The sequence below is a fragment of the Arvicola amphibius genome, chromosome 4 (genome assembly GCF_903992535.2).
Source record: "Arvicola amphibius chromosome 4, mArvAmp1.2, whole genome shotgun sequence".
Classification (NCBI taxonomy): Eukaryota; Metazoa; Chordata; class Mammalia; order Rodentia; family Cricetidae; genus Arvicola; species Arvicola amphibius.
The window spans coordinates 47,260,525-47,284,815 of record NC_052050.1 but is presented as its reverse complement, the minus strand read 5'-3'; the positions used below and the strand labels follow the sequence as shown (position 1 = coordinate 47,284,815).

General features: G+C 38.8%; 2 protein-coding genes across 2 annotated transcripts; one reads left to right on the top strand and one right to left on the bottom strand.

Annotated features, from left to right (window-relative positions):
- Positions 1 to 13,261: 13,261 nt before the first annotated feature.
- LOC119812639 (olfactory receptor 4A8-like) lies at positions 13,262 to 14,203 on the top strand. The gene has a single exon (XM_038327436.1). It carries the CDS (start codon positions 13,262 to 13,264, stop codon positions 14,201 to 14,203), a length of 942 nt encoding a protein of 313 aa, XP_038183364.1.
- Positions 14,204 to 22,590: 8,387 nt separating this feature from the next.
- LOC119811237 (olfactory receptor 1496-like) lies at positions 22,591 to 23,526 on the bottom strand. Its single transcript, XM_038324943.1, has one exon. It carries the CDS (start codon positions 23,524 to 23,526, stop codon positions 22,591 to 22,593), a length of 936 nt encoding a protein of 311 aa, XP_038180871.1.
- Between the last annotated feature and the right edge of the window lie 765 nt (positions 23,527 to 24,291).

The following is a 24,291-nucleotide window of genomic DNA, read 5'->3' as shown; positions in this document are numbered from 1 at the left end:
AATCAAATCAGGTACTGCCTTTAAATTATAGGATTCCTTTTGAGTCTCACACATAAATCACTTATATAAGCATCTTTGACTTATTGAAATGTGTATGCAATGTTAAAGGTATGTGAACATTTATAATGCAAACTTCTAACAAAATTCTATCATTAAAGAACAATATGGAACTTTTAGGAATGATGCAGTCTTTACAGATTAATAATGTATAGCTAGTTGACAGAATTAATACCATTGAAATCAAAAGTTACCTGAAAAAATTAATACTATTAAAAAGGATAAAATTAATTTTACAGGCAAAATTGAATCCATTTCTAAGGGCACAAAATGGAACATGAGACCAAACCAGACTCTCTGAATGTGGCCGACAGTGGAGGCTGACTGAGAAGCCAAGGACAAAGGCACTGAGCTTTGACTCTTCTGCATGGACAGGCTCTGTGGGAGCCTTCTCAGCTTGGTTGAATACCTTCCTGGACCTGGGGGGAGTTGGGAGGACCTTGGTCTTAACATAGAGTAGGGATGGCTCCTTGGCCTGAAGAGGGAGGGAGGGGGTATGGATAGAGGGGAGGGGAGGGAAGAGGGAGGAAGAGGGAAGGAGATGGAAATTTTTAAATATAAAAAAATAAACCAAAAAATAAAAATAAAAAATAAAAGCAACACATCTCTACATCATTAAACAAATGTTCCACAACATAAACAAAAGTAACACACTTTAAGGTAATATTTACCAACACTTATGTCTTCAGGAGTGTGTGTGTGTGTGTGTATGTGTGTGTGTGTGTGTGTATGTCAAAACAGCAGCCATGAATTCTAATTTAAAAGATTTCAAGGGGTGGTATAGGTGGAAAAAGGAAAGAGAAGGGGGGATATGATGTAATTATATTATAATCTCAAAATTAAAAATAAATAATTTCAGAAGAAGAAAAGGTGGTTCCAGGCCTCAGAGAACGGTAGTTACTAAAAGCACGAGCTGTCTGAACATGAGGCAAGGATAGGCAAACACACTTACAAAGAGTTGATCAAAGCTGGCAGAAGCAAGCTGTGGGAAAACTGACACCCATTTGCTTTGCTGGAACGACGCCCTCAGGGTCAAACAACTGAGAGCATCTTCACATCACTGCCACTCTTCTCCCGTCCCCTGATGTCACCGTACTGCTCATGCTTAGCACAGTGGGCAGGAATTCGTGGGTAGACTCTTTCTTTTGCCTGGCCCATCCATGCTGAAAACTAGGACCTAGTTTGCAAATTTAAGAACTATTTGCAAAGTCTTGGCCCTGCAAAGTCATGAAGGTGTAGAAAGGAACCTGAAAGTTTGAGGATTTGAAATCCAAGATAGACCCTCAAATTCACATACATTGTTATTTTCAGATTCGAGATTCTTGTCATGAGCACTTACTGCTGACTAGTCATTCAAGAAGCGGGCCTCCCATCAGCTACCACCTTAGAGTCTATCACAAAAATTATGACCAAGATGGACGGCTCCATCTGTCAGTGATGATCACAATGGGACAAGTGAATAAACAATCAATTATCAAAGAGTGTGACAGACACAATGGAGAAGCTCAAGTTGTGAGGAGTGCTCTCAGGCAGGATGTATGCTATCACCCAGAGCACCTAGGGGAGCTTTCTGGGAAGACAGATTTCCTTGTTGAGTTTTAAGTAGGCAGGAGATAGTGAGCCGCAGTGAGTCTGTAGTTGGGAAAAGGAAGTCTGGGGATCAGCAGTGGGAAGTGAGCCAGGGGCACTAGACTGCAGAAAACTGAGTCCTCTTCAGAGATAAGGCTGTGACATATATGGAAGGCAGGAAAGCCCAGGAAAACAGCTTCCTCCTACAAACACTTGTAGCCAGGCAGTGGTCTATGCAAAAAGGAGACAAGGCCAGGTGTGTACTTTCTTTTATTTTAGGCAAAAATTGGGATCTTGGGGGTGGGGAGGGGTGGCAGTAAGGGGTGATGGAGAGATGTGGATAGAAAAGTGAGGAGGGAAGGATGGGGAGACCCTGGGGGAATAGGATGGTTGGGATGGAGGAAGGGTGGATAGGGGTGCAGGGAAGAAGATACCTTAATTTAAAAAGCCATTTTAGGGTTAGCAAGAGACTTCACTCTAGAGGGGGTCCCAGGTATCCATGGATATGTCCACAGCTAGTTCCTTGGGCAGCTGAGGAGAGGGAGCCTGAAATGGCCCTTTCCTATAGCCATACTGATGAATATCTTGCATATCACCATAGAAGCTTCATCTGGCGATGGAGGGAGATAGAGACAGAAACCCACAATGGAGTGCAGGACTGAGCTCCCAAGGCCCAAATGAGGAGCTGAAGGAGGGAGAACATGAGCAAGGAAGACAGGACGCAAGGAGTGCGCCTACCCACTGAGACTGCAGGGCTGGTCTAATGGGAGCTCACCAAGGCCAGCTTGACCTGGACTGAAAAACATGGGATCAAACCGGATTCTCCGAATATGTTGGACAATGAAGACTGACTGAGAAGCCAAGAACAATGGCACTGGGTTTTGATCCTACCGCATGTACTGGCTTTTGGGGAGCCTAGTCTGTTTAGATGCGCACCTTCCTAGAACCAGATGGAGTGGGTTGGACCTTGGACTTCCCGCAGGGCAGGGAACCCTGACTGCTCCTTGGACTGGCAAGGGAGGGGGAGGGGAGTTAAGGGGGAGGAAGGAAATGGGAGGTGGGGAGGAGGTGGAAATTTTTAATAATAAAAATAAACAAAACCCAAAAAACTAAAAAAACTAAAAAAAGAATTTATACTGTTGAAATTGATATCAAAATTTGTTAAATATTTATGATAAGTGAGAAGATAGAGTATCTCTCCAGGATGGCAATCTACATGCTATTCAAGTAATGTTGAAGGATGAGATGTTAACCTTAAAGAGAAACTTAAGACCTTGTGATCACATTGTGCATAATGAGTACCAGAGACTAGGTGCCTAAATGAAATCACTAGAAATATATAGGCCAGGAGATTCAGGATTTACAACAGTAAAAAATAAAGACAATAGTAAAAATATTTGAAATAATTGAGGAAATTATTGGATCTGATGCACAGGGAAAGAAGACACAAGGACAGGATTCAGCATCGCTAGTAGCTGTCAGAGACGACTTACCCAGGGTTATAGCTTTCTACCTTGTAATCTACTCTGACAAAGCATCAAGTTCTAAAGACCCAAAAGGATCCAGAGAAGGTAGATGGATACCTATAGGAAAGCAAGCTGTTGTAACTTATGGATTGCATTTTGTATTTGATAGGGAGATGATAAAGACATGAACTCTAGCATCAAAGCAATGCCATAGGATTGGATTCAGTTAGTTTCATCAGTCCTGGATGATGGGCCTCAATTAATGTTTAGAATTTATTTCAGAAAAGAAGCAAAAATTTTGAAACAACAGGGAAAAGCAAAAGGCCTTGAAACTTCCTCCAACCCACTTGCCCTACCCACTCCTCATAAATGATAAGACTTCCCATGGGGAGTCAACAAAGTCTGGCACATCACTTTGAGGCAGGACCAAGGTCCTCCCCATTACATCTAGGTTGAGCAAGATATCTTTCCAAAGAGAATGTGCTCCAAGATGCCAGTTTAAGCAATAGGGATAAATCCTAGACCACTGCTAGTGACCCCAAAGATTACCCAAACCTCATAACTGTTCTGCACGTTCAGTGGGCCTAGTTTGATCTGATGTAGATTTCCCTGCTATCAGTCTAGAGTCAGTGAGTTCTCACTAGCTCAACTTAGTTGTTCCTGTGGGTATCACCATCATGGTCTTGACCCTTTTGCTCATATTATCACTCTTCCCTCACTTTGACTGGTCTCCAGAAGCTTGGCCCAGTGTTTATCGGTCAATCACTGTATCTGCTTCCTTCAGTTGCTGGATGAAGGTTCTATGATGATAATTAAGTAGTCATCAATCTTATTACAATGGATGGCCAGTTTAAGCATCCTCTCCACTGTTGCTTAGAATCTTAGCTGGGTCATCTTTGTGGATTCCTAGTGCCATGTTTCTTGCTAGCCCTTTAATGGCTTCCTCAATCAAGATATCTCTTTCATTTCTCTCCCTCTTTATCCTTCCCCCTTCTTGAGCATACTGTTCCCTCATCTCCTCCTCCTCCCTGGTGTGGGACAAATGTCTATATTCTGTCAATTATATTTTAAATAAATGCTGATTGACCAGTAACCAGGTAGGAAGTACAGGCAGGACACCCAGAGAGGAAGTAGAGGCAGGTCAATGAGAACAAGAGAATTCTGGGAGGCAGGAAGCCCATTCCTCTGCAGTCCCGGCCCAGCCAGATATAGAAGAAGCAAGATGTGACTACCCCGCTGAAAAAGTACTGAGCCATGCAGCTAACATATACTAGAATAAAGGGCTAATACAAGTTGTAAGAGTTAATAAGAAGCCTGAGCTAATGGGCCAATCAGTTTATAGTTAATGTAGACCTCTAGATGATCTCTTTGGGACTTAACAATTGCAGGAACACGGCCAGGACAGAAACCCCGACAACACCTCCCCTTCTCCCACTTCTCCCATTTCACCCTCTCTTCTCCACCCCCTCCCCAAACACTCCCAAGTTTCTTAGGAAATCTTGTTTGTTTCCCCTTCCCAGGGTGATCCATGTATGTCTCTCTTAAACTTTTCCTTGTTACCTAGCTCCTCTTGGATTATGTACTATGGGCTGTTTATCTTTTGCTTTACATTTAATATCCACTTATGAGTACATGCCATGTTTGTATATCTGGGTCTAGGTTATCTCACTTAGGATTTTTTTCTAGTTCCATCCATTTGCATGCAAATTTCAAGATGCCCTTGTTTTTTTCCAACCGACTAACATTCCATTTTGTAAATGTACCACAACATTAAATTAAATGGAGAGAAACGTAAAGATATTCCACTAAAATTGGGAATAAGACAAGGCTGTCCACAATCTCCTTATCTATTTAACATAGTACTTGAAGTACTAGCTAGAGCAATGAGACAACAAAAGAAGATCAAAAAGATACATTTGGAAGGAAGAAAGCAAAACTTTGGTGTTTGCAATGGTATGATGGTATATATAAGAAATTCCAGAAATTCTATGAGGAAACTCGTACAGCTGATAAACAGCTTCAGTAATGTGTCAGTATTTAAGATCAACTCAAAAAAATTAGTAGACCTCTCCTATATACAAACATTAAAGGGGCTGAGAAAGAAATCAGAAACATCACCATTTACAACAGCCATAAATAATGCAAATATCCTGGGATAACACTAACCAAAGAAGTGAAAGATCTGTACACCAAGAACTTTATGTTTTTGAAGAAAGAAATTGAGAATATATCCAAAAAATGAAGAGATCTTCTATATTCTTGGATAGGTAGAATCAGCACAGTAAAAATGGCAATCCTACCAAAAGCAATCTAGAGATTTAATGTAATCCCCATCGAAATCCAAGAACAATTCTTCACAGATATCGAAAGAACAATACTCAACTTCATATGGAAAAACAAACTACCCATAAAAGCCTAAATAATCCTTTACAATAAAGGAACTTCCAGGGGTATCACCATCCCTGACATCAGGCTGTATTATAGAACTTCAGTAATGAAAACAACTTGGTATTGGCACAAAAGCAGACAGGATGGGCAATGGAATTGAATTGAAGACCCTGATATTAAACCACACACTTACGGATGCCTGATGTCTGATAAAGAAGCTAAAATTATACAGTAGAAAAAAGAAAGCATCATCAGCAAAGGGTGCTGGCATAACAACTGGCTGTCATCATGTAGAAGAATGCAAATATCTATCCCCCATGCACAAAACTCAAGTCCAAATTAATCAAAAAACTCAATATAAATCTAGTCACACTGAACTTCATTGAAGAGAAAGTGGGAAGTAGCCTTCAACCCATAGACACAGGAGACTACTTCCTAAATATAACACCAGTAGCACAGACACTGAGAGCAACAATTAATAAATGGTTCCTCCTGAAGCTAAGCAGCTTTTGTAAAGCAAAGGACACAGTCACTAAGACAGTTCCTGGATTTCCAGGGAGACGCCCCCAGCTAGTTCCTTGGGCAGGTGAGGAGAGGGAGCCTGAAAAGGCCAGTTCCTATAGCCATACTGATGAATTTCTTGCATATCACCATAGAACCTCCACCTGGTGATAGATGAAGAAAATGAGCCCCACATTGGAGCACCGGACTGAGCTCCCAAGGTCCTGATTAGGAGCAGAAGGAAAGAGAACATGAGAAAGAAAGTCAGGACCGTGAGGGGTGCGTTCACCCATGGAGACTGTGGGACAGAACTAACGGGAGATCACCAACTCCAGTTGGAATGGGACTGATGGAACAGGCAATCAAACCGGACTCTCTGAATGTGACTGACTGTGGAGGAGGACTGAGAAACCAAGGACAACGGCAATAGGCTTGGACTCTACAGCATGGACGGGCTCACTGTGAGCCTTGTCAATTTGGTTGCTTACCTTCCTGGACTTAAGGGGAGTTGGGAGGACCTTGGATTTAACATAGTGAAGGAAACCCTGATGGCTCTTTGTCCTGGAGAGGGAGCGAATGGGAGGAAGGGTGGAAAGGAGAGGGTGGGAAGGGGGAGGAGGAGGGGAGAAGATGGAAATTTTTAATAAAAATGAGGAAAAAAAGAATGGTGTACAGATCTAAACAAAATTCTCAACTGAAGAATTACAAATGACCAACAGACACTTATGGAAGTGCTCAACATCCTAAGCCATCACGGAAATGCAATGAAAACAACTCTGAGATGCTATCTTAAGTCAGTCAGAATGGGTAAGATCAAAAACACTAATGATAGCTTATGCTGGAGAGGATGAGGAGTAAGGGGAATACTCCTTCATTGCTGGTAGAAGTGCACACCTGTACAGCCACTTTGGAAATCACTGACTGTTTCTCAGAAAATTGGGAATCAATCTACCACAAGACCCAATAATACCATTCTTGGTCATATAACCAAAGCATGCACACTCATATCATAAGGACATTTGCTCAACTGTGTTTATAGCAGTATTATTTGTAGTAGCCAGAATCTGGAAACAATCTAGGTGCTCCTCAAAATGAAAAGAATACAGATCATTATGGTTCCATCTCATACAGATCCAACCCTTAATCCAACACTTTGTTTCTCCAAAATCTCTGATTTTTAGCTCTAAGAGACGCAAAAGGCTCAGTTATCAGACGTGACAATTCAAGGCTTTCTAAACTTATTGAGACCATGCTTTGCAGTAGTGTTCTTATCTACAGGGACCAAGGCTGATAACATTTCATGCTGGTTTAATTGTTGCTTTATTATGTACATGCATCATATGTGTAACTTATAGTTCTTATACATTGCACTTTGGAAATTTTCTTCTCACATCGTAGGTTTTCCAAAGCTTTTTGAAAGTTAGCTACTCATTTTTGGCAAGATCTGAGGCCCTTACCTCTGGGGACTATGAAAGGGAATAAGCCTGTCCACGAGACATTACTTCTTTTGAATTTGTTCCAAATATTTTAATTAGCTTATCTACTAAAACAGAGATGCCCACACAGCTAATATAAATTAAAGAAATATTTTCTACTTAAATGATCTAGCAGCTTGTAAAAACTCAAAGACTGCCAACCTGGATCATGTTTTCATTTGATATGTAGTCCTTGAGATATTAAGTTTTTCTTGTAGTGATTATCTTTGATAATGAAAACTTGTGGAAAGTTTTGATTTTCCTGAACCTTCAATATATAAGGATATGTTTCTAAGCAAGAAAGAAGGAGCCTTAGTGAGATTCTACTTCAAGCTCTTTGAAGATAGAAGATTTCTTTTGCTCATCAAAATTCTTCATCAGTGTTTCAAAAATTTAAATTATTAACTTTGCATTATTAGGTACTAATATACTTGTGAGGTATGTCAATTCTATCATATCTTCTTAAAGCAAGAACGTTTTTGAGTGTTTCTCTTCAGTGGACTGAAAATAGAAAAAGACACATAATTAATTTAGAGATTTTTTGTGTCAGAAAATAATGAAGTTGGACAAATTAATTTTCATTTATTCTATTAACTTTTGCATACTTGTATAAATGCAGATTTTTTTCTGTAGATATTTTCTCAGAAGATGAAACTATCCAATTGTCTTTTACAGTAAGTATTGATTTCATATTTAAAGGTTTTTTATTTTAGTTATTCACTTGGATACACTTACACCTCTAAAAAAGACTGAGATAAAGGGAAGTATTAAGGAAATGTGCTGGGTTCTGTCACTTGATAATCTTTCTTTGTTTACTTAACAACTCTAAGTTAGCATGTGTTGTCAAAGGTACACAAGCACATAAAGAATTTGTAATCAGTACATTAAAAAAACCCTTTATTTTCCAGAACAAAAGTTAGGCCTAAGATGTATGTTTATGATGCCAATAAAAAAACACATAAATTAAGTATTCCTCTGCTAATGTCTTAAAGGTCATGCATTCCCATTAGAAATATATAAATTGGGGAATATTAAACAAAATTACACAAAACCACATGGACAAAAACAGGATATACAAAGTATTTTCATAGACTGATTTGATTTCTTTTCTGTTTTACAAAATAAGAAGTGAAATACATTTTATGTTTTATAAAACAGAAATGGATTTATTCCTTTATTTTATTCCATCAGTTATGTGGAATGTATTAACAAAGATGTGTAATTATTTTTAGATACATTTAAATTAAGATATTTAGATTAACATATTATTCCTTGTGGTTAGTATGTGGGGAAACAAATGTCAATCAAGTAGATATTCTCTAATCTTTCTCTTTTAAAACACATCAGTCATTTGGATGTGTGCTTCTGAATGTAACTAAAATTATTCAGTATGGTAGCATCTATGTAAAAAATGATCCATAGGAAAATACCTCATTCACTTAGATTTATTATGTTGGTTTTGTAAAGTATTTTACTTAAAAAATTAAAAATGTTAAATTTTATTGTGCTGACTTTCATAAGTTCATTTTCTCGTAAGTATATAATGCACGTTGAGCCTATTTCCTTCATAAACATCTACTTGTGTTACTTTCACCCCGCTGCCTCTCTATGCCTTAAGTGGCATAGAGTCATTCTTCTTTATGGTTGAAAAGAATAATAAAACTATCTTTCATAAAAGCAATTAATGCCTGGATTAATTTTTTCTGAAAGTAATTAAGAGGAATTTGAATTAAAAACATTCATAGTCTCCAATTTTTATGGAATCAGATATTTAGTAATCTGTAGTCTAGTTTACACGGTTTAAGTATGATATGGCTGAAGGATTCTGTTCTCACTTTGTTTTTGTAATAACTACATTGGTTTCTAGAAAATTTGTTCTGGTGGAGCCCAATGCTGGTTGAAGTTTTAAAGGTGCTAAAACACATAGAAAATAAGGTGTGAAAGTGGCAGAACAGGATGCTTTCCTACACTTGTGCTCGATTGCGTGTGCCTTCATCAGTCTGAAGCTTCATGACTGGCAGCTGTAGATCTTCTATATCAGGTAACAGCAGAAATGTGCTTGAATTACATAGAAGGTTCATCAAAGCTGACATCTGAAGGAAGTGAAGATACTGCATGTATCCTTAACCACTATTATACCATGTAGATGAACTTCCCCTTGCTTGTTTCCAGTTGAAACATAATTCTTTACAGGCAATGATTGTGAGCACTAAAATGTAATAGAATAAAAAATTCCTAAAATACTTTTTACCTATACACTAAAAGTGACACAAATGACAGCTCTACCAACAGCTGAAATTCATTTAGAGGTCACAAGTAGTGAGAAGAGCTTGAAGAAAGCTCAGAAGTAAACAAAGCACCCTAGGATAGAGACATGGCAGATCCCTGTAGTGAGATAATATGGATCATAAGTAGATGATCCTGACACTGTAACACAAGCACATGGCCCAGAATCCACGGAACGCTCCACTGTGTTACTCTCTTTTGAAGTATGTTTGAGATTATTTGATTATACACTATTAATAAAAGCCAGAATCATTATATAGGTTTGTGTTCACATCCTATTTATTCCTGATTATCATCGTTAAAGAAGTAAATATAAGCTTAAAGATTGATTATGCAATTAAACTTGGATAGCATCAGGTTAAACCATATTGTGAGCATAAGAGAGCGCAAACAAGGAATGCAAGCAAAAGATTCCTGTGATACACTGAAATGCAGCTGATATTTTAAGTCCTATGATCTCACAGGAAGTATCTAAACTGGAAAATTATAATGCTAATCAAACATTGATCATAAAATGCAAGCATATTTGCTATCTGTGTATCAGACTACTTTTTTGTAGGGATATTGTACCACTATTCTTCATCTGGTCAAATAACAAGTGAAATATGTACATACTATTAATGACAGTGCTTTATTATTTTTATTTATGGATGCTGTGTTTTGTGTGCTGTTTTTTAAAAGGATGCATAATCAGTTAAGATATATAAAACAAGAAATTAAAAATTCTGTATCCTCACAAGTGCTTAAGCTCTACAAGATCAAAATCTGTTATATTTCAGTTTGCTGATGTTGTATTTCATGTGTGCATCTTAAAATTGTCAAGGAATATGTTGCTATATAAATATATATATATATGTACATAGGAATGGCTCACATTTTAACACTGACTTTTGTTAGTTTTGAATTTATTAGGTATTCTGTACTACTGTACATAGTATTTAAAAACTGAATAGTTTCCCTGAATATTTACCTTCTGATTCTGATTTAAACAGTCTAATATTTTTTTCACTTGTATCTGTGTTTTGTCAAGTGATATATTTCACTCCTCTTTGTTGGTGATAAAATTTCAGTTCTATGCAAAGCATTTTTAAAATATAAGGCTGTATTTCAAAAAAGACATATTCTTAATAATGTATAATACTATTATTTTTCAAGACGTGTCTAAACAGCCAGGTGGTGGCAATGCACACCTTTAAACCCAGCACTCAGGAGTCAGAAGCAGACGGATCTCTGTGAGTTCAAGGCTGGCCTGGACTACAAGAGATTGTTCCAGGGCAGGCTCTAAAGCTACAGAGAAACCCTGTCTTGAACGACCTCCCCCTGGCGCCAAATAAAACAGAAAAACAAAATGAAAGCAGTCATACAATTCTCCAGGGTTTATAGAATCGACTCGCTGATAATGTACATTATGCGTAAGTCTAGCATTATGTAGCCTATGTACTCTGTTTTTCTCTATTACATAAAAATTATATATGACTAGAAGGTTTGGTTTGGTGAAAACCAATGCTAATCAATACTGAAACAACTGAATGTGTAGAAGTACAATGTAGAAGACAGAATTGTACATAAGTTATGTGATAACCCTGTGTTCTCTGACAGGCATGCCTATGGCAGTTGGGAAGTTCAAGATGGACAAGGACAGATGTTCAGATTCAGGTGGCAACATAAATGTGAAGGAGACATGTAGAAGTTGTATCACAACTGCTCTTACATCTGCTCTGGCTTTACACATGTCCTCTGGTACCAAGTCCTTGGACATGAAATTTTCTTGATTGCTATTAGTTCAATTATATTTCTTCACAGGTAAATATTGATAATATTAGTACATATAACAAAACAAATTATTCCTAAAATGTATGATTTTAATCCAAGTCCAGAAAATGGTTCATGAGACACACATATGCTGTTTTTTTTCTAACCCAGACTATGTCTACATTCCTGTAGAGCAGACAGAAATCCTCATGACTTACTCTCAGCTGATGCTAACAGTGAATCATCCAAGAATAGTGATCACAGCCACCACTGAGACTTCTGATATGCTGGGCAGTGTTTAGGCATTTCATAAGAACACGAACAGACACTCTAGGAGATGGATATTATGGAAGTCCCTGTGGTACAAATGTTGAAACAGAGGCAGAGGGAGGTTTACTAAGATGGTCAAGATCAGGATGATACAAGCTGAGTGAACCTCATGCTGTAACCAGGTGTGGCTTCAGGGTCCACGGCTTTCCTCACTGCTCTGTTTCTGTCCAAGTCTTTCTCAGATTCTTTCTTGATGGACAATGTATAATAAAAGGAAAGATATTATTCTGTCGTGGAAGTTATTAAATTTCATTCTCCACTTAATATCATTCAGGAAGCAGTGGTAAACTTGGAGATATTGTGCAAATGTAAAAGGGGGGAGAATGCCAGCAGCAGAGAAAAAGAAGAGGTCAGAAGCAACAGTGCATAGAGACTGGGAGATCTGACATGTTGTCCAAGCTCCTTGTTTCTCAGGATGCAAACAGAGACATGCTGGTAATTATGTTTAGAAAATGAACCCAACCAACACCTTTACATTCTGTCTTCACATTTTCTTTGAGTGTTCTGCTTTTGAAGATCCAGGCATTGATTTTCTATGTGAGGACCCTCAGTACCTAGGATGTATTAAGATAAACACTATGCTCCATTTAGTATTCACTCTCTCTTTTCTGTTTCTATTTCCCTCTATATTTCTGCCTAGTTTTCCTGAGAGTTCTGGAAAAAGTAAACGGTCTGCTGTTGCAGGACCTGGTAAGAGCAATGGTTAATTGAGGTAAAGTAAAAATACTTGTGAAAAACCTGATGATTGATGTAATTGTGTTACTGGTTATTAAAAAAATCATCACACGAACTGTAACTACTAAAATATGTCAGAGTCCAATGAATTAATTGCTACTCGTAATGATATGCTCAATAATATTTGAGGTGTTTGGTGTAGTTCAAAATCTACTTAATTTCTAGATTGAATGAGTTGTGTATGATGACCAAAATTGTCTTGTGAGGTGTAGATTCTATGCCTCCTGGCATGAATCTTTGAAGACCAATGTTACTGTGGGCATTACACAAATTCATATTTTAAAATATCCTCCACAGATATCACCAGCTCAACCTTGCTCTTTATTACTAGTAGATATGTTTTAGTTTAATGACACAATCATTTCTCAAGTTTCTTAAAGGAGAGAGCTTTACTGTTTGCTGCTATCAATGCCAAGATGTAATGTGCTTTAACTAACTACATTTAAAAGTATGGGGACAGAGATACCTCTGTATGCATTTGAGAACAGAGATTCACTAATATTGAGACAAACCTAGGACTTAGAGATTTATTGAGAGGAAGTGATGGAACTTGTTTCAAGGGGAAGCTCAATAGATATTTGATAAATCCTACTACCAGTTCACTACTGGATTATAACAATGCATTCATAGTCTTGTTCACAGTTTCTGGTAGACCCTGTTCTCATGAGCTCCTTCTCTGGAACAAACCCAATAAGAGGATAAATGGGCCAGAACAACAGTGTCACCGAATTCGTCCTGCTGGGCTTCACTCAGGATCCTGCAGGGCAAAAAGCATTATTTGTTATGTTTTTACTCATCTACATTGTGACGATGGTGGGAAACCTGCTCATTATGGTGACAGTGATTGTCAGTCCCTACTTGTACTCCCCAATGTACTTCTTCCTTGCCTCTCTGTCATTCATGGATGCTGTTTATTCCACTGCCATCACACCCAAGTTGATTGTAGACTTGCTCCGTGATAAGAAGACCATCTCCTTCACAGCATGCATAAGCCAGCTCTTTATAGAGCATTTATTTGGTGGTGTTGATATTGTCATTCTAGTGGCAATGGCTTATGATCGCTATGTGGCTATCTGTAAGCCCCTGCATTATTTGAATGACATGAATCGACGGGTATGTATCCTTTTCTTAGTGATGGCCTGGGCAGGAGGGTTTGTACATGCTCTGATTCAAGTACTCACTGTGTATAAACTTCCTTTCTGTGGTCCCAATATCATTGACCACTTTGGCTGTGATATATACCCACTATTGCTACTTGCATGTACTGACACCTACTTCATTGGCCTCTCTGTCATTGGCAATAATGGGGCTATGTGTATAGTGATTTTCATCCTCCTCCTACTCTCCTATGGAATCATCCTAAGATCTCTCAAGACTCACAGTCAGGAAGGGAGGCGTAAAGCCCTGTTCACCTGCAGCTCCCATATCACTGTGGTTTTCCTCTATTTTGTTCCCTGCATTTTCATGTATGTTAGACCTGTTTCCAGCTTTCCTGTTGACAAGGCCATCACTGTCTTTTGTACAGTTGTCACTCCCATGTTGAATCCTTTAATATATACTTTGAGAAACTCAGAGATGAAAAATTCTATGAAAAAACTCCTGCACAATTTATTAAGTCCCAATAGAATAAGACTTTCTTCTTGATGCTTGTATATCTAAACACTAGGCAGCAATCATGAATGAATTCTAGTAGTATGTGTTTACATCTTGAACATTCACACTAGCCCTTGGTATTGTGAAACTACTGGAATTGTGACTGTACTTTGTAAATACTGTTCATTGTTGTGATTTTAAAAAATAAATACTGTAGCTGCTTATTGTATCATTCATTTTCTAAGCTATCTATTTTAACATTTTTGATGAACTGATTATTGTAGCTTGTGTCAAATTTTCAATAAATAATTTGCTTTAAAATTTTCCTACAAAATATTTTAACCACTTTTTCTTCTCCCCTGTCTTTCCCAGAATCTTCTCCCTTCCTGTCTCAACCAACTTCATGTTTTCATATTCTCTTTCTCTTTCTCTGTACTTTTCCATCTCAAACCTCCCAAAAGTAAACATAAAAAATTAAAAACAAAAACAAAGAAACAAAAACCAACAAGATAAAAATGGCAAATGGAACAATATGAAAGAACCCACACACAAAAAACACATATTTGCTCAATTATGTTCATAGCAGAATTATTCATAATTATACAGAAACTGGAAACAACCTAGGTGCTCCTCAACTTATAAATGGGTAAAGAAAATATGGTATATTTGCACAATGGAGTATTACTCAGCTATAAAAAATGACATCTTGAAATTTGCATGCAAATGGATGGAACTAGAAAAAAACCATCCTGCGGGAGACAACCCAGAAAAAGAAAGATGAGCACAATATTTATTCACTAAGGTGATAGTAGATGTAAAGCAAATGATAATAAGCCTATAGTCCACAACCCCAGAGAAGCTAGGTAACAAGGAAAACCCTAAGAGAAACATATATGGATCCTCATGTGAACGTGAAATAGGCAAGATCTCCTGAGAAAATTTGGAGCATGGGTGTAGGGAAAGAAGGGAGAGGGGAAGGTGAGGAGGAAGAAAGAAGGGGATGGGGAAGGAGAACTTAAGGGAATAGGATAGTTGTATGGAGGAAGGACAGAAAGAGAGAGCAAGGAAAGAGATATCTTGATTGAGGGAGCTATTAAGGGGCTAGCAAGAAACCTGGCACTAAAGAAATTTCCAAAAGATGACACCAGCTAAAACCCTAAACAACAATGGAGAAGGAGCCTGAAATGGTCTTTCCCTGTAGACAGACTGATGACTGTCTTAAAGGTTACCACAGAACATTCCTCCAGCAGCTAATGAAAGCAGATGTAGACATCCACAACAGAGCACTGGACTAAGCTCCTGAAGTCCAGTCAAAGAGAAGAAGGGGTGATAATATAACCAAAGGAGTTAAGATCATGATGGGGATACCTACTAAAACAGCTTACCTGAGCTAATGGAAACTTACTGACTCTAGCATGATAGCAGGGAACCAGTATAGTACCAAACTAGGCCCTCTGAATGTGGGAAACAATGATATGACTGAAGGAGACTGTGGGGATACTAGTAATGAGATCAAGATTTATACCTACTAGTTGAACTGGCTTTTTGGAACCCATTACCTTTGGAGAGATACCTCACTCAGCCTAGATATAGTGAGGAAGTCCTTGGTCCTGTCTAGAAGCAATGTGTTGAATTTTGTTGACTCCCATGGAAAGCCTTAACCTCTCTGAAGAGCAAATGGGTGGTATTGTGGACTAGTGGAAGGAGGGAAGGGAGTGAGAACAGGGATTGGTATGTAAAATGAGCAAACATAGTTTTTATTAAAAACTAATTAAAATAAAGAAATTTAAGAGGATGATAGGAGAAGGGTATATCTCCCTTGCTCATGGATTGGTAGGATTAATGAAGTAAAAAATGGCAATGCTACCAAAAGTGACTTACAGATGCAATGCAATCCCCCATCAACATGCCAGTACAATTCTTTACAGGTCTCAAAATGACAATACTCAAGTTCATATATGGAAAACCAAAAACCTAGGATAGCTAAAAAAAATCTTGCACAGTAAAAGGTTATCTAGAGGTATTAGCATCCTTGATTTCAAGCTGTACTACTGAACTACAGTAATAAAAAGTGCATGGTACTTACATAAAATCAGACAGGTTGGGCAATACAATCCAATTGAGAACCCAAACATAAATCCACACACAAATGGACACCTGATTTTTGATGCAGAACCCAGAAATATACAATGGAAAACAGAAAGCATCTTTAACAAATGGTGCTGGTCTTTCTATATGTCAGGATATAGATGAATGCAAAGAGATTCATATCTATCACCCTGCACAAAACTCAAGTCCAAGTGGTTAAAAACCTCAACTTGAAACAAGATACACTGAGCCTAATAGAAGAGAAAGTGAGAAACAACCTTTCATGTTAACTAACATTACCACAAGAGACAGCTTTCTGGACAGAGCACCAATAGCACAGGCACTAAGAACCACAGTCAATAATGGGACCTCATATAACTGAAAAGTTTTTGCACAGCCTAAGATACCATCAAAAGGATAAAACAGTAACATACAGAAGGAAAAAAGATTTTTGCCAACTCTGCACCCAATGTGGGCTATTATCCAAAATATAAAGAACTCAAGAATTTAGATATTCACATAATCCAATATTGAAAGGGGTACAGATCTAAACAATAAATTCTCAACAGAGGATTCAGAAATGGATGAGAAACTCTTAGGGAAATGTTTAGCATCCTTAGCCATTGGGGAAATGCAGATTAAAACTACTTCAAGATTCCACCTTACACTTTTCAGAATGACTATGTCGTAAAACACAATTGACAACTCATGCTAGTGAGGATATGCAGCAAGGGAAACACTCCTCCACTGCTAGCAGCAGTGAAAGCTTTTTTTTAAAATTTATGTATTTATTTTTTAAAAAGCAATCTTTTCTCATTTTACATACGAATCCCAGTCCCCACTCCCTTCCCTCCTCCCACTCCCTTCACCTTGTCTACCACCCAATACCACATCCCTCCTCAGAAATGGTAAGGCTTCCCATATGGAGTAAACAAAGGCTAGCACATTACTTTGAGGCAGGACCAAGGCCCTTCACATTTTATCTAGGTTGAGCAAAGAGAATGAGCTCCAAAAAGCCAGTTCAAGAAGTAGGGATAAATCCTGGTTCCACTGCCAGTTGTCCCACAGTCTGCTCCAGTTATACAATTGTCATCCACATTCAGAGGGGCTTGTTTGGTCCTATGTGCATTCCTCTGCTGTCAAGCCAGAGTCAGTGACTTCCCATTAGCTCCAGTAAGCTTTGTCAGTGGGTATTTCCACCATGGTCTTGACCCCTTTGCTCATGTTATTGCTCCTCTTTCTCTTTGACTGGATTTTGTGAGCTTAGCCTGGTGCTCTGTTGTAGATCTCTGCATGTCTCTCCACCAGTTCCTGGATGAAGGTTCTATAATGATAAATAAGGTAGTCATCAATGAGATTACAAGAGCAAGCCAGTTCATGCACCCTCTCCACAATTGTTTAGGGTCTTATCTGAGGTCATCCTTGTGGATTCCTGAGAATTTCTCTAGAGCCAGTTTCTTGCTAGCCCCATAATGGTGCCCTCAATCAAGATATCTTTTTTCTTGCTCTCCATCTCTGTCCTTCCCCATCTTGACCATCAGTGAAAACTTTTAAAGCTTCTATGGACATCAGTATGGTGGTTCCTCATAAGCTTGGGAATCATTCTTCCTCAAGACCTAGCTATAACACTCTTGAGCCTCTTGGGCATATACACAAAGGATGTTCCATCCTACCATAAGGACAGTTGCTCAGCTATGTTAGTAGCAGATTTATTAACAATAGTGAGAAACTGTAAATAACCTAGATATCCCTTAACCAAAGAACGGAATGTGGTATATCTATCAATGGAGTATTACTCAGCTGTTAAAAAACATGATATCATGAAGTTTGCAGGCAAATAGAAGGAACTAGAAAAAGTCATGCTTAATAAGGCACTACAGATCCAGAAAGACAAACATGGTATGTACTCACTTATAATTGGATATTAGTTAAGTAAAGTATAATCATGTGAAATCTAAAGACCCAGAGAGGCTGAGTAACAAGGAGGTCTCATGGAAGTATCCATAGATCTCATTGGGAAGGGAAAATAGGATATTTTCAAGTGTACTTGGGGCCTATAGGGATGGAAACAGGAGGGATAAGACAGAATGTGGAAGGGCCAGAAGGAGACACACACTGGGAAAGATGACTGGAATTGGGGGCTTCTGGGGGATTATGTAGAAACCTGGTGCAGTGGAAATTCCTAGAATCACAAGAGTGATCCTAGTGAAGTCTCCTAGTAATGGGAGATAGAGAGCTCAAACTGGCCATCTTCTATAACCAAGCAAGGATCGTCAAACCTCCCAGAAAGGTCAATGAAATGACATCTAATGATATTCTGTTATAGTCATAGATTGGTGCCTACCCCAATTGTCATCAAAGACGGATCATCCAGCTAATGATGGAAGCAAATGCAGTGACACAGCCAAACACTAGACAGATCCAGTGGATCCCAGAAGAAGATTGAGAGAAAGGATTTAAATAGCCAGTGGTCTTGAGGACACTTCAAGAACATGATCCACTGAATCAACTAAGCAGGGCTCATAGGGACTCATAAAAACTGAAGCAGCAATCACAGATCCCAGACTGCTCTGAACTAGATCTTCTGTTTATACATTATGGTGTGCAGCTTGGTGTTCTTATGGGACTCCTAACAGTGGGAGAGTGGGTGTCTCTGATTCTTGCCTGTACTTGGAACCCTTTTCCTCTTATTGGGTTGTCTCATCTAACCTTGATGAGGATTTGGGACTAGTCTTACTGTAACTTATGCCATGTTCATATTCCTGGGGGACCTGCTCATTTTAGGGAAACAGAGGAGGAGTGGATCTGGAGGAGAGAGGAGTAGGGGAGGGTTTGAGGAGATGAGGGAGGGAAATTGTGGTTGGAATGTAATGTACAAAAGAATAAAAATAAATAAATAAAATGTACTTGCATGAGTAGTATAGTCATACCATTTGATGGAATCCCACAACTGTTATAGCTATGTGCTCAGGTGTACAATTTCCCTTTCATATTGTAACTCTATGTTCAACTCTTGAGGTGTTGTCCAATATCTTTTTACTAGAGCAGCTACAATAATTCAAAGGCCCATCACTGATATGTGGGAGTTCCATTTCCTCTCTGTGGTCTCATTTTGCAGCCAGGCTGACCTCCAGGGTCATACTGTTCAGCAAGGCTGACCCCACAGGTCCCACTGTGCAGCAAGGCTGATCTCACAGGGTCTCACTGTGTAGCATGTGCTGACCTCACAGGATTGCACTGTGCATGGGCTGACCTCACAGGGTCACACTGTGTAGCCCAAGCTGACCTCACAGGGTCTTACCATGCAGCTAACCTGACCTCACAATTTACATTAATGCTTTTTTTCTGAGCCTCAGAAGTACTGGGATCACTGGCATAATCCATCACACAAGTGTAGAAGGCAACTTCTTCGTTTTCCAGCTGCCCAAACTCCTAAAATAATCACACAGAAACTATATTATTTAAATCCTTGCTTATGCCATTAGCTCTAGTTTCTTACTGGATAACTCTTACATCTTAATTTAATCCCTCTCCATTAATCTGTGCATCACCATGCACAGATTTGGTGGTAGGTCATGGCCTACCACCAAAGTTTCAGCACATATATCTCCAGCAGCGGCTCCCTGGCTTCTCTCTTGACTCTGTCTTCTTTCAGTTTAGTTTTCCCCACCTAGTTCTACTCTGCCCTATCAGACCAGGTCAGTTTCTTTGTTCTTTAACCAATAAAAACAACACATAGACAGAAGGACTTCCCACACCACACAAGCATTGATTTCTATTTTGTGTGTGTGTGTGTGTGTGTGTGTGTGTGTGTGTGTGTGTTCTGTTATTCAGTTAACCTCTCTTGTTATGCAATGCTTCTCTTCTCTTTAGACCACTTGCACTCTGACACAAGCCATCTTCTGCATTAGATATGGTATTCAACACATAGTATTATGGTAAAACAATTATATAATTTTATGTAACATTAAAAAATTAAATACGTTTAACTAGATATGCATTCTAGGCTGTGTCTTTTATTCTTTTACATCACTCAGCAGAGCATTTGTTTCCTTCCTACAACTTTTACACCTAATGTAATTGCTATTGAATATAGAATCTACTTCCGTATTTTAAACTCTGTTTATCACATGTGGAGGAAATGGAGTTAATTTATATATTGTCTGTCTTTTCCTGGTTAACTTTGTGATGCAATAACAATGGGATTTCAGAGTTTAGCTACAACAGCTGGGTGATACCTTGATTATATGGAAAAACACTAATAAATATCTTTAATCAATATTCAAGAAAAAGGCACAATTCAAAATTTTATGAGCAATTATGTACTTTTGTAAATAAATGTTAATACAAAGAAGTGGTTATGGAGATCACTGGGTAGGAGATGACATCATAAGGCAAGGAACAAGCTAGAGGAGGAGAGAGAAGGGAGAAAGGAAAGATTGGAGAGAGGTTGGGGGAGTGAGAGGGTGGAGATGGAGGAAGGGCAGATATAGGAGCACGGAAGAAGATATCTACATTAAGGGAGCCATTTTAGGGTTGGCAAGAGACTTGGCTCTAGAGGGGATCCCAGGTGTCCACGGGGATGTCCACAGCTAGGGCAGCAGAACAGAGGGTACCTGAGTTGGCCTTGCCCCATTATCACACTGATATTTATCTCAAATATCACCATAGAATCTTTATCCAGTGACAGATGGAGATAGAGACAGAGACCCTCATCAGAGCAATGGACTGAGCTCCCAAGGTCCAGTTGAAGAGCAGAAGGAGGGAGAAGGACTGTGAGGGGTTGGTCCACCCACTGAGATAGTGTGCCTTTTCTAATGGGAGCTCACCAAATCCAGCTGGAACAGGACTGAACAAGCATGTGATCAAACTGGACTCTCTGAATGTGGCTGACAATGGGGGTCTGACTGAGAAGCCATTGATAAAGGCACTGGGACTTGTTTCTACTGCATGTACTGGCTTTTTGGAACCCTAGTCTATTTGGAAGCAAAGCTTCCTAGGTCTGGATGTAGAGGGGAGGGTCTTGGACTTCCCACAGGGCAGGGTTCCCTGTCCTCTCTTAAAGAGGGAGGGGGAAGAAGAAAGAGGAGTGGGAGAGCAGGATGGGGAATGGGAGGAGGGGAGGAAGTGTAAATTTTTGAATGGAAAAAAGAAAAACAATAAAAAAGAAGAAATAGAACACAAATAACTCAAATAATACTCAAATAACTATAGGCATAGCTAGAAAAGAAAAACCATCATTTATAGCTGTAAATATTTATTAAAAAGTCTTTGAGATTCAAAAAAAGAACAAAGAGAAGCCTATGTGGGAACAAAAGACTTCAAAGTGTGCATGTTCTTATTGAAGTTTATACAGAGGGTCAAGTGGAGATGTTCACCAGGCAGTGAGAAGCCCTAACAGCAGGATATGTTTCACCTGGAGTTGGATGTCAGGGAGGTCAGCAGAGTGTGAAGAACTGGGTTTGTATGTTATCACCTAACAAGGACAAATGAGGAAATAAATGAACCAAGGTTATTCCATGCCATAGTGTATAAAAAATAAAGTTCTTTCTAAAATAAATAAATGAGACAAAAGAGTTGAATTGGTCTGTGATTTAACACATGCTCAACCATTGCTCCTCCATGTGAGATGGGAAGTCACTGAGACTCATATACTTCAGTCTGTGAACAGAACTTTCTGTATCTCCTTGAGACTGTCACATGGGTAAAATATCCATCCAGTATAAACAGGAGATTGACAAAGTAAAATATGAAACATAGAAGAGACTCTACCAGCTTCTAGATTTCTTTCTTCTTTCTTTCATCTTTGAGAAGTAAATTTAAAGGTTCATGGTTATTAGTTTATTTTAAATTAAGGGAAAAATTACATAACTGACATGGTTGTACAAAATGGTTATCCCAAATTGCTTCAGAATCAAGAACAGACAGGAAACACAGGTATGAAAATAAAAGATGAAGTTAAGAGAAAAAGTATTTCAAAATCAGTGTGGTAGAACCTATAGGAAATGTTAAGAGGAACATGGGTGGTAGAGAGATTTCATTGTCATTGAGTGTCTTAAATCTATTACTTTCACTATTTTGACTGATGTATCAGTGAATGCAGAACCCAAGGTAAATGAACAGAGAACATATTAGACAGAACCTCCTCCACTACACATTTCTAGTAATATTTATGCAAAGTAGGGAGGCAAATGTAGCCAGCTCTGAAAGACAATCTTTCCAACTTTGACTATACCTTTTTAATTTTCATGTAGGTCCTGTGATGAGGGTCAACATCTGATATGAACTATTAATGTCAATACATTTATTACATAAAATTAGGTAAAAAAAAAAAACCTCAAGTGCTACCATTACAAGATTTTCTTATTGCAGATAACTCTTTTTAGGGCAATCTTCATATCTCTGTTCCTCAGGCTGTAGATAAAAGGATTTAGCATGGGAGTCACCACAGTGTACATCATTGCCATGGTGGTTTCTTTCACAGGAGAGTAATTAGTTGATGGACACAAATAGAGACCAAAAAGTGTCCCATAGAACAGAGACACCACAGACAGATGGGAACCACAGGTGGAGAAGACCTTGTAGATACCATGAGTAGATGAAATCTTGAATATGGAGGAGACAATCTTTGCATAGGATATCACAATGATTAGGAATGGTACAATAATGGTGAGACCTCCTGTGATAAATATCATCAACTCGTTAATATAGGTGTCTGAGCAGGCCAGCTTCAGAAGAGCAGATAGCTCACAGAAAAAGTGGAGAATCACATTGTTCTCACAAAAAAGCAATCTCGCTGTGAGCAGGGTGTGCATCATGGAATGAAATGTAGTCACCATCCACAGAGGCAGCAATAGACAAACACAGATCTTGGGGCTCATGATGCTGGTGTAATGAAGGGGGAAGCAGATGGCCACATAGCGGTCATAGGCCATGACCACAAGGAGGAAGATCTCCATGTCTCCAAAAAACATATAGAAGTACAGCTGTGTCAGGCAGCCTCCAAAGGTGATGGATGGTATTTGACTCTGCATGTTCTGCAACAATTTGGGAGTTGTGACAGAGGAAAAGCAGAGGTCAGTAAGGGACAAGTTGCTGAGAAACAAGTACATGGGTGTGTGAAGATGGGAGTCCAGTAGAACAAGGACAATGATTAGCAGGTTCCCCAGGACAGTGGTGAGGTACATGGCCAGGAACAGAGAATAGAACAGGTGCTGGTGCGCTGGGGGGATGGACAGGCCCAGTAGTAGGAACTCTGAGAAGAAAGTTTCGTTGTTTCTAGTCATGATAAGCCTACAATGACTTTAAGAAAAAAAATAAATACTTTCTCTTTATTATTATTTTATTACTTTAAAAAAATACCAACCCAAATTCCCACTCTCCTCTTCCCACTCCCTCCACACACCCTTGCAACACTCTGCCCTCCAATCCTAAGAGAGGACAAGGCACCCTGTACTGTGGCAAGTCCAAGGCCCTCCCTACTACATCTAGGCCAAGAAATTTAAACTCCCAATGGTTGATCCTGTATGAGAACATAGATCAATTGGACTATTTTGTCTCATTTGGTTACATTAGAAAAAAGAACTTTATTTTTCATATTCTTTAATTTTTATATTCTTTGACATGGGATAATCTCAGTCCATTTTTTCCCTCAGATGTCCTTGGTAAGTTACAGGATCCCAGCCCAGTCCCGTCACTCTGTCAACACCTATTCCCACACATCCATCTCCATGTCCCAATGTAAAACAGACATGGTTTGTGACACACATGGCATGTTGCATGCTCTACAGTAATTAATCAAACTCTAATCAAAGTAATTGTATTTCTACATTCAAATGTGTTCAGTTATTATAGTCAATGAATGAGTTTTCTTAATGTTGCTTTACCATGTACTAGGACTGCCTAATCACACTTAATTGCTTCTGGTATGCAAAATGTATCTCTTTCTGTCTGCCTACTTATTCTAGGCAACTGTAGTTCACCCCATTCTACAGTTTATATCTGTGAGCTCTAAGTATTTTTGCAACCAGATATTCATAATTGTTATATAA

Coding starts and splice junctions, on each gene's coding strand:
- LOC119812639 (XM_038327436.1), top strand. CDS start 13,262: ATGGGCCAGAACAACAGTGTCACCGAATTCGTCCTGCTGGGCTTCACT.
- LOC119811237 (XM_038324943.1), bottom strand. CDS start 23,526: ATGACTAGAAACAACGAAACTTTCTTCTCAGAGTTCCTACTACTGGGC.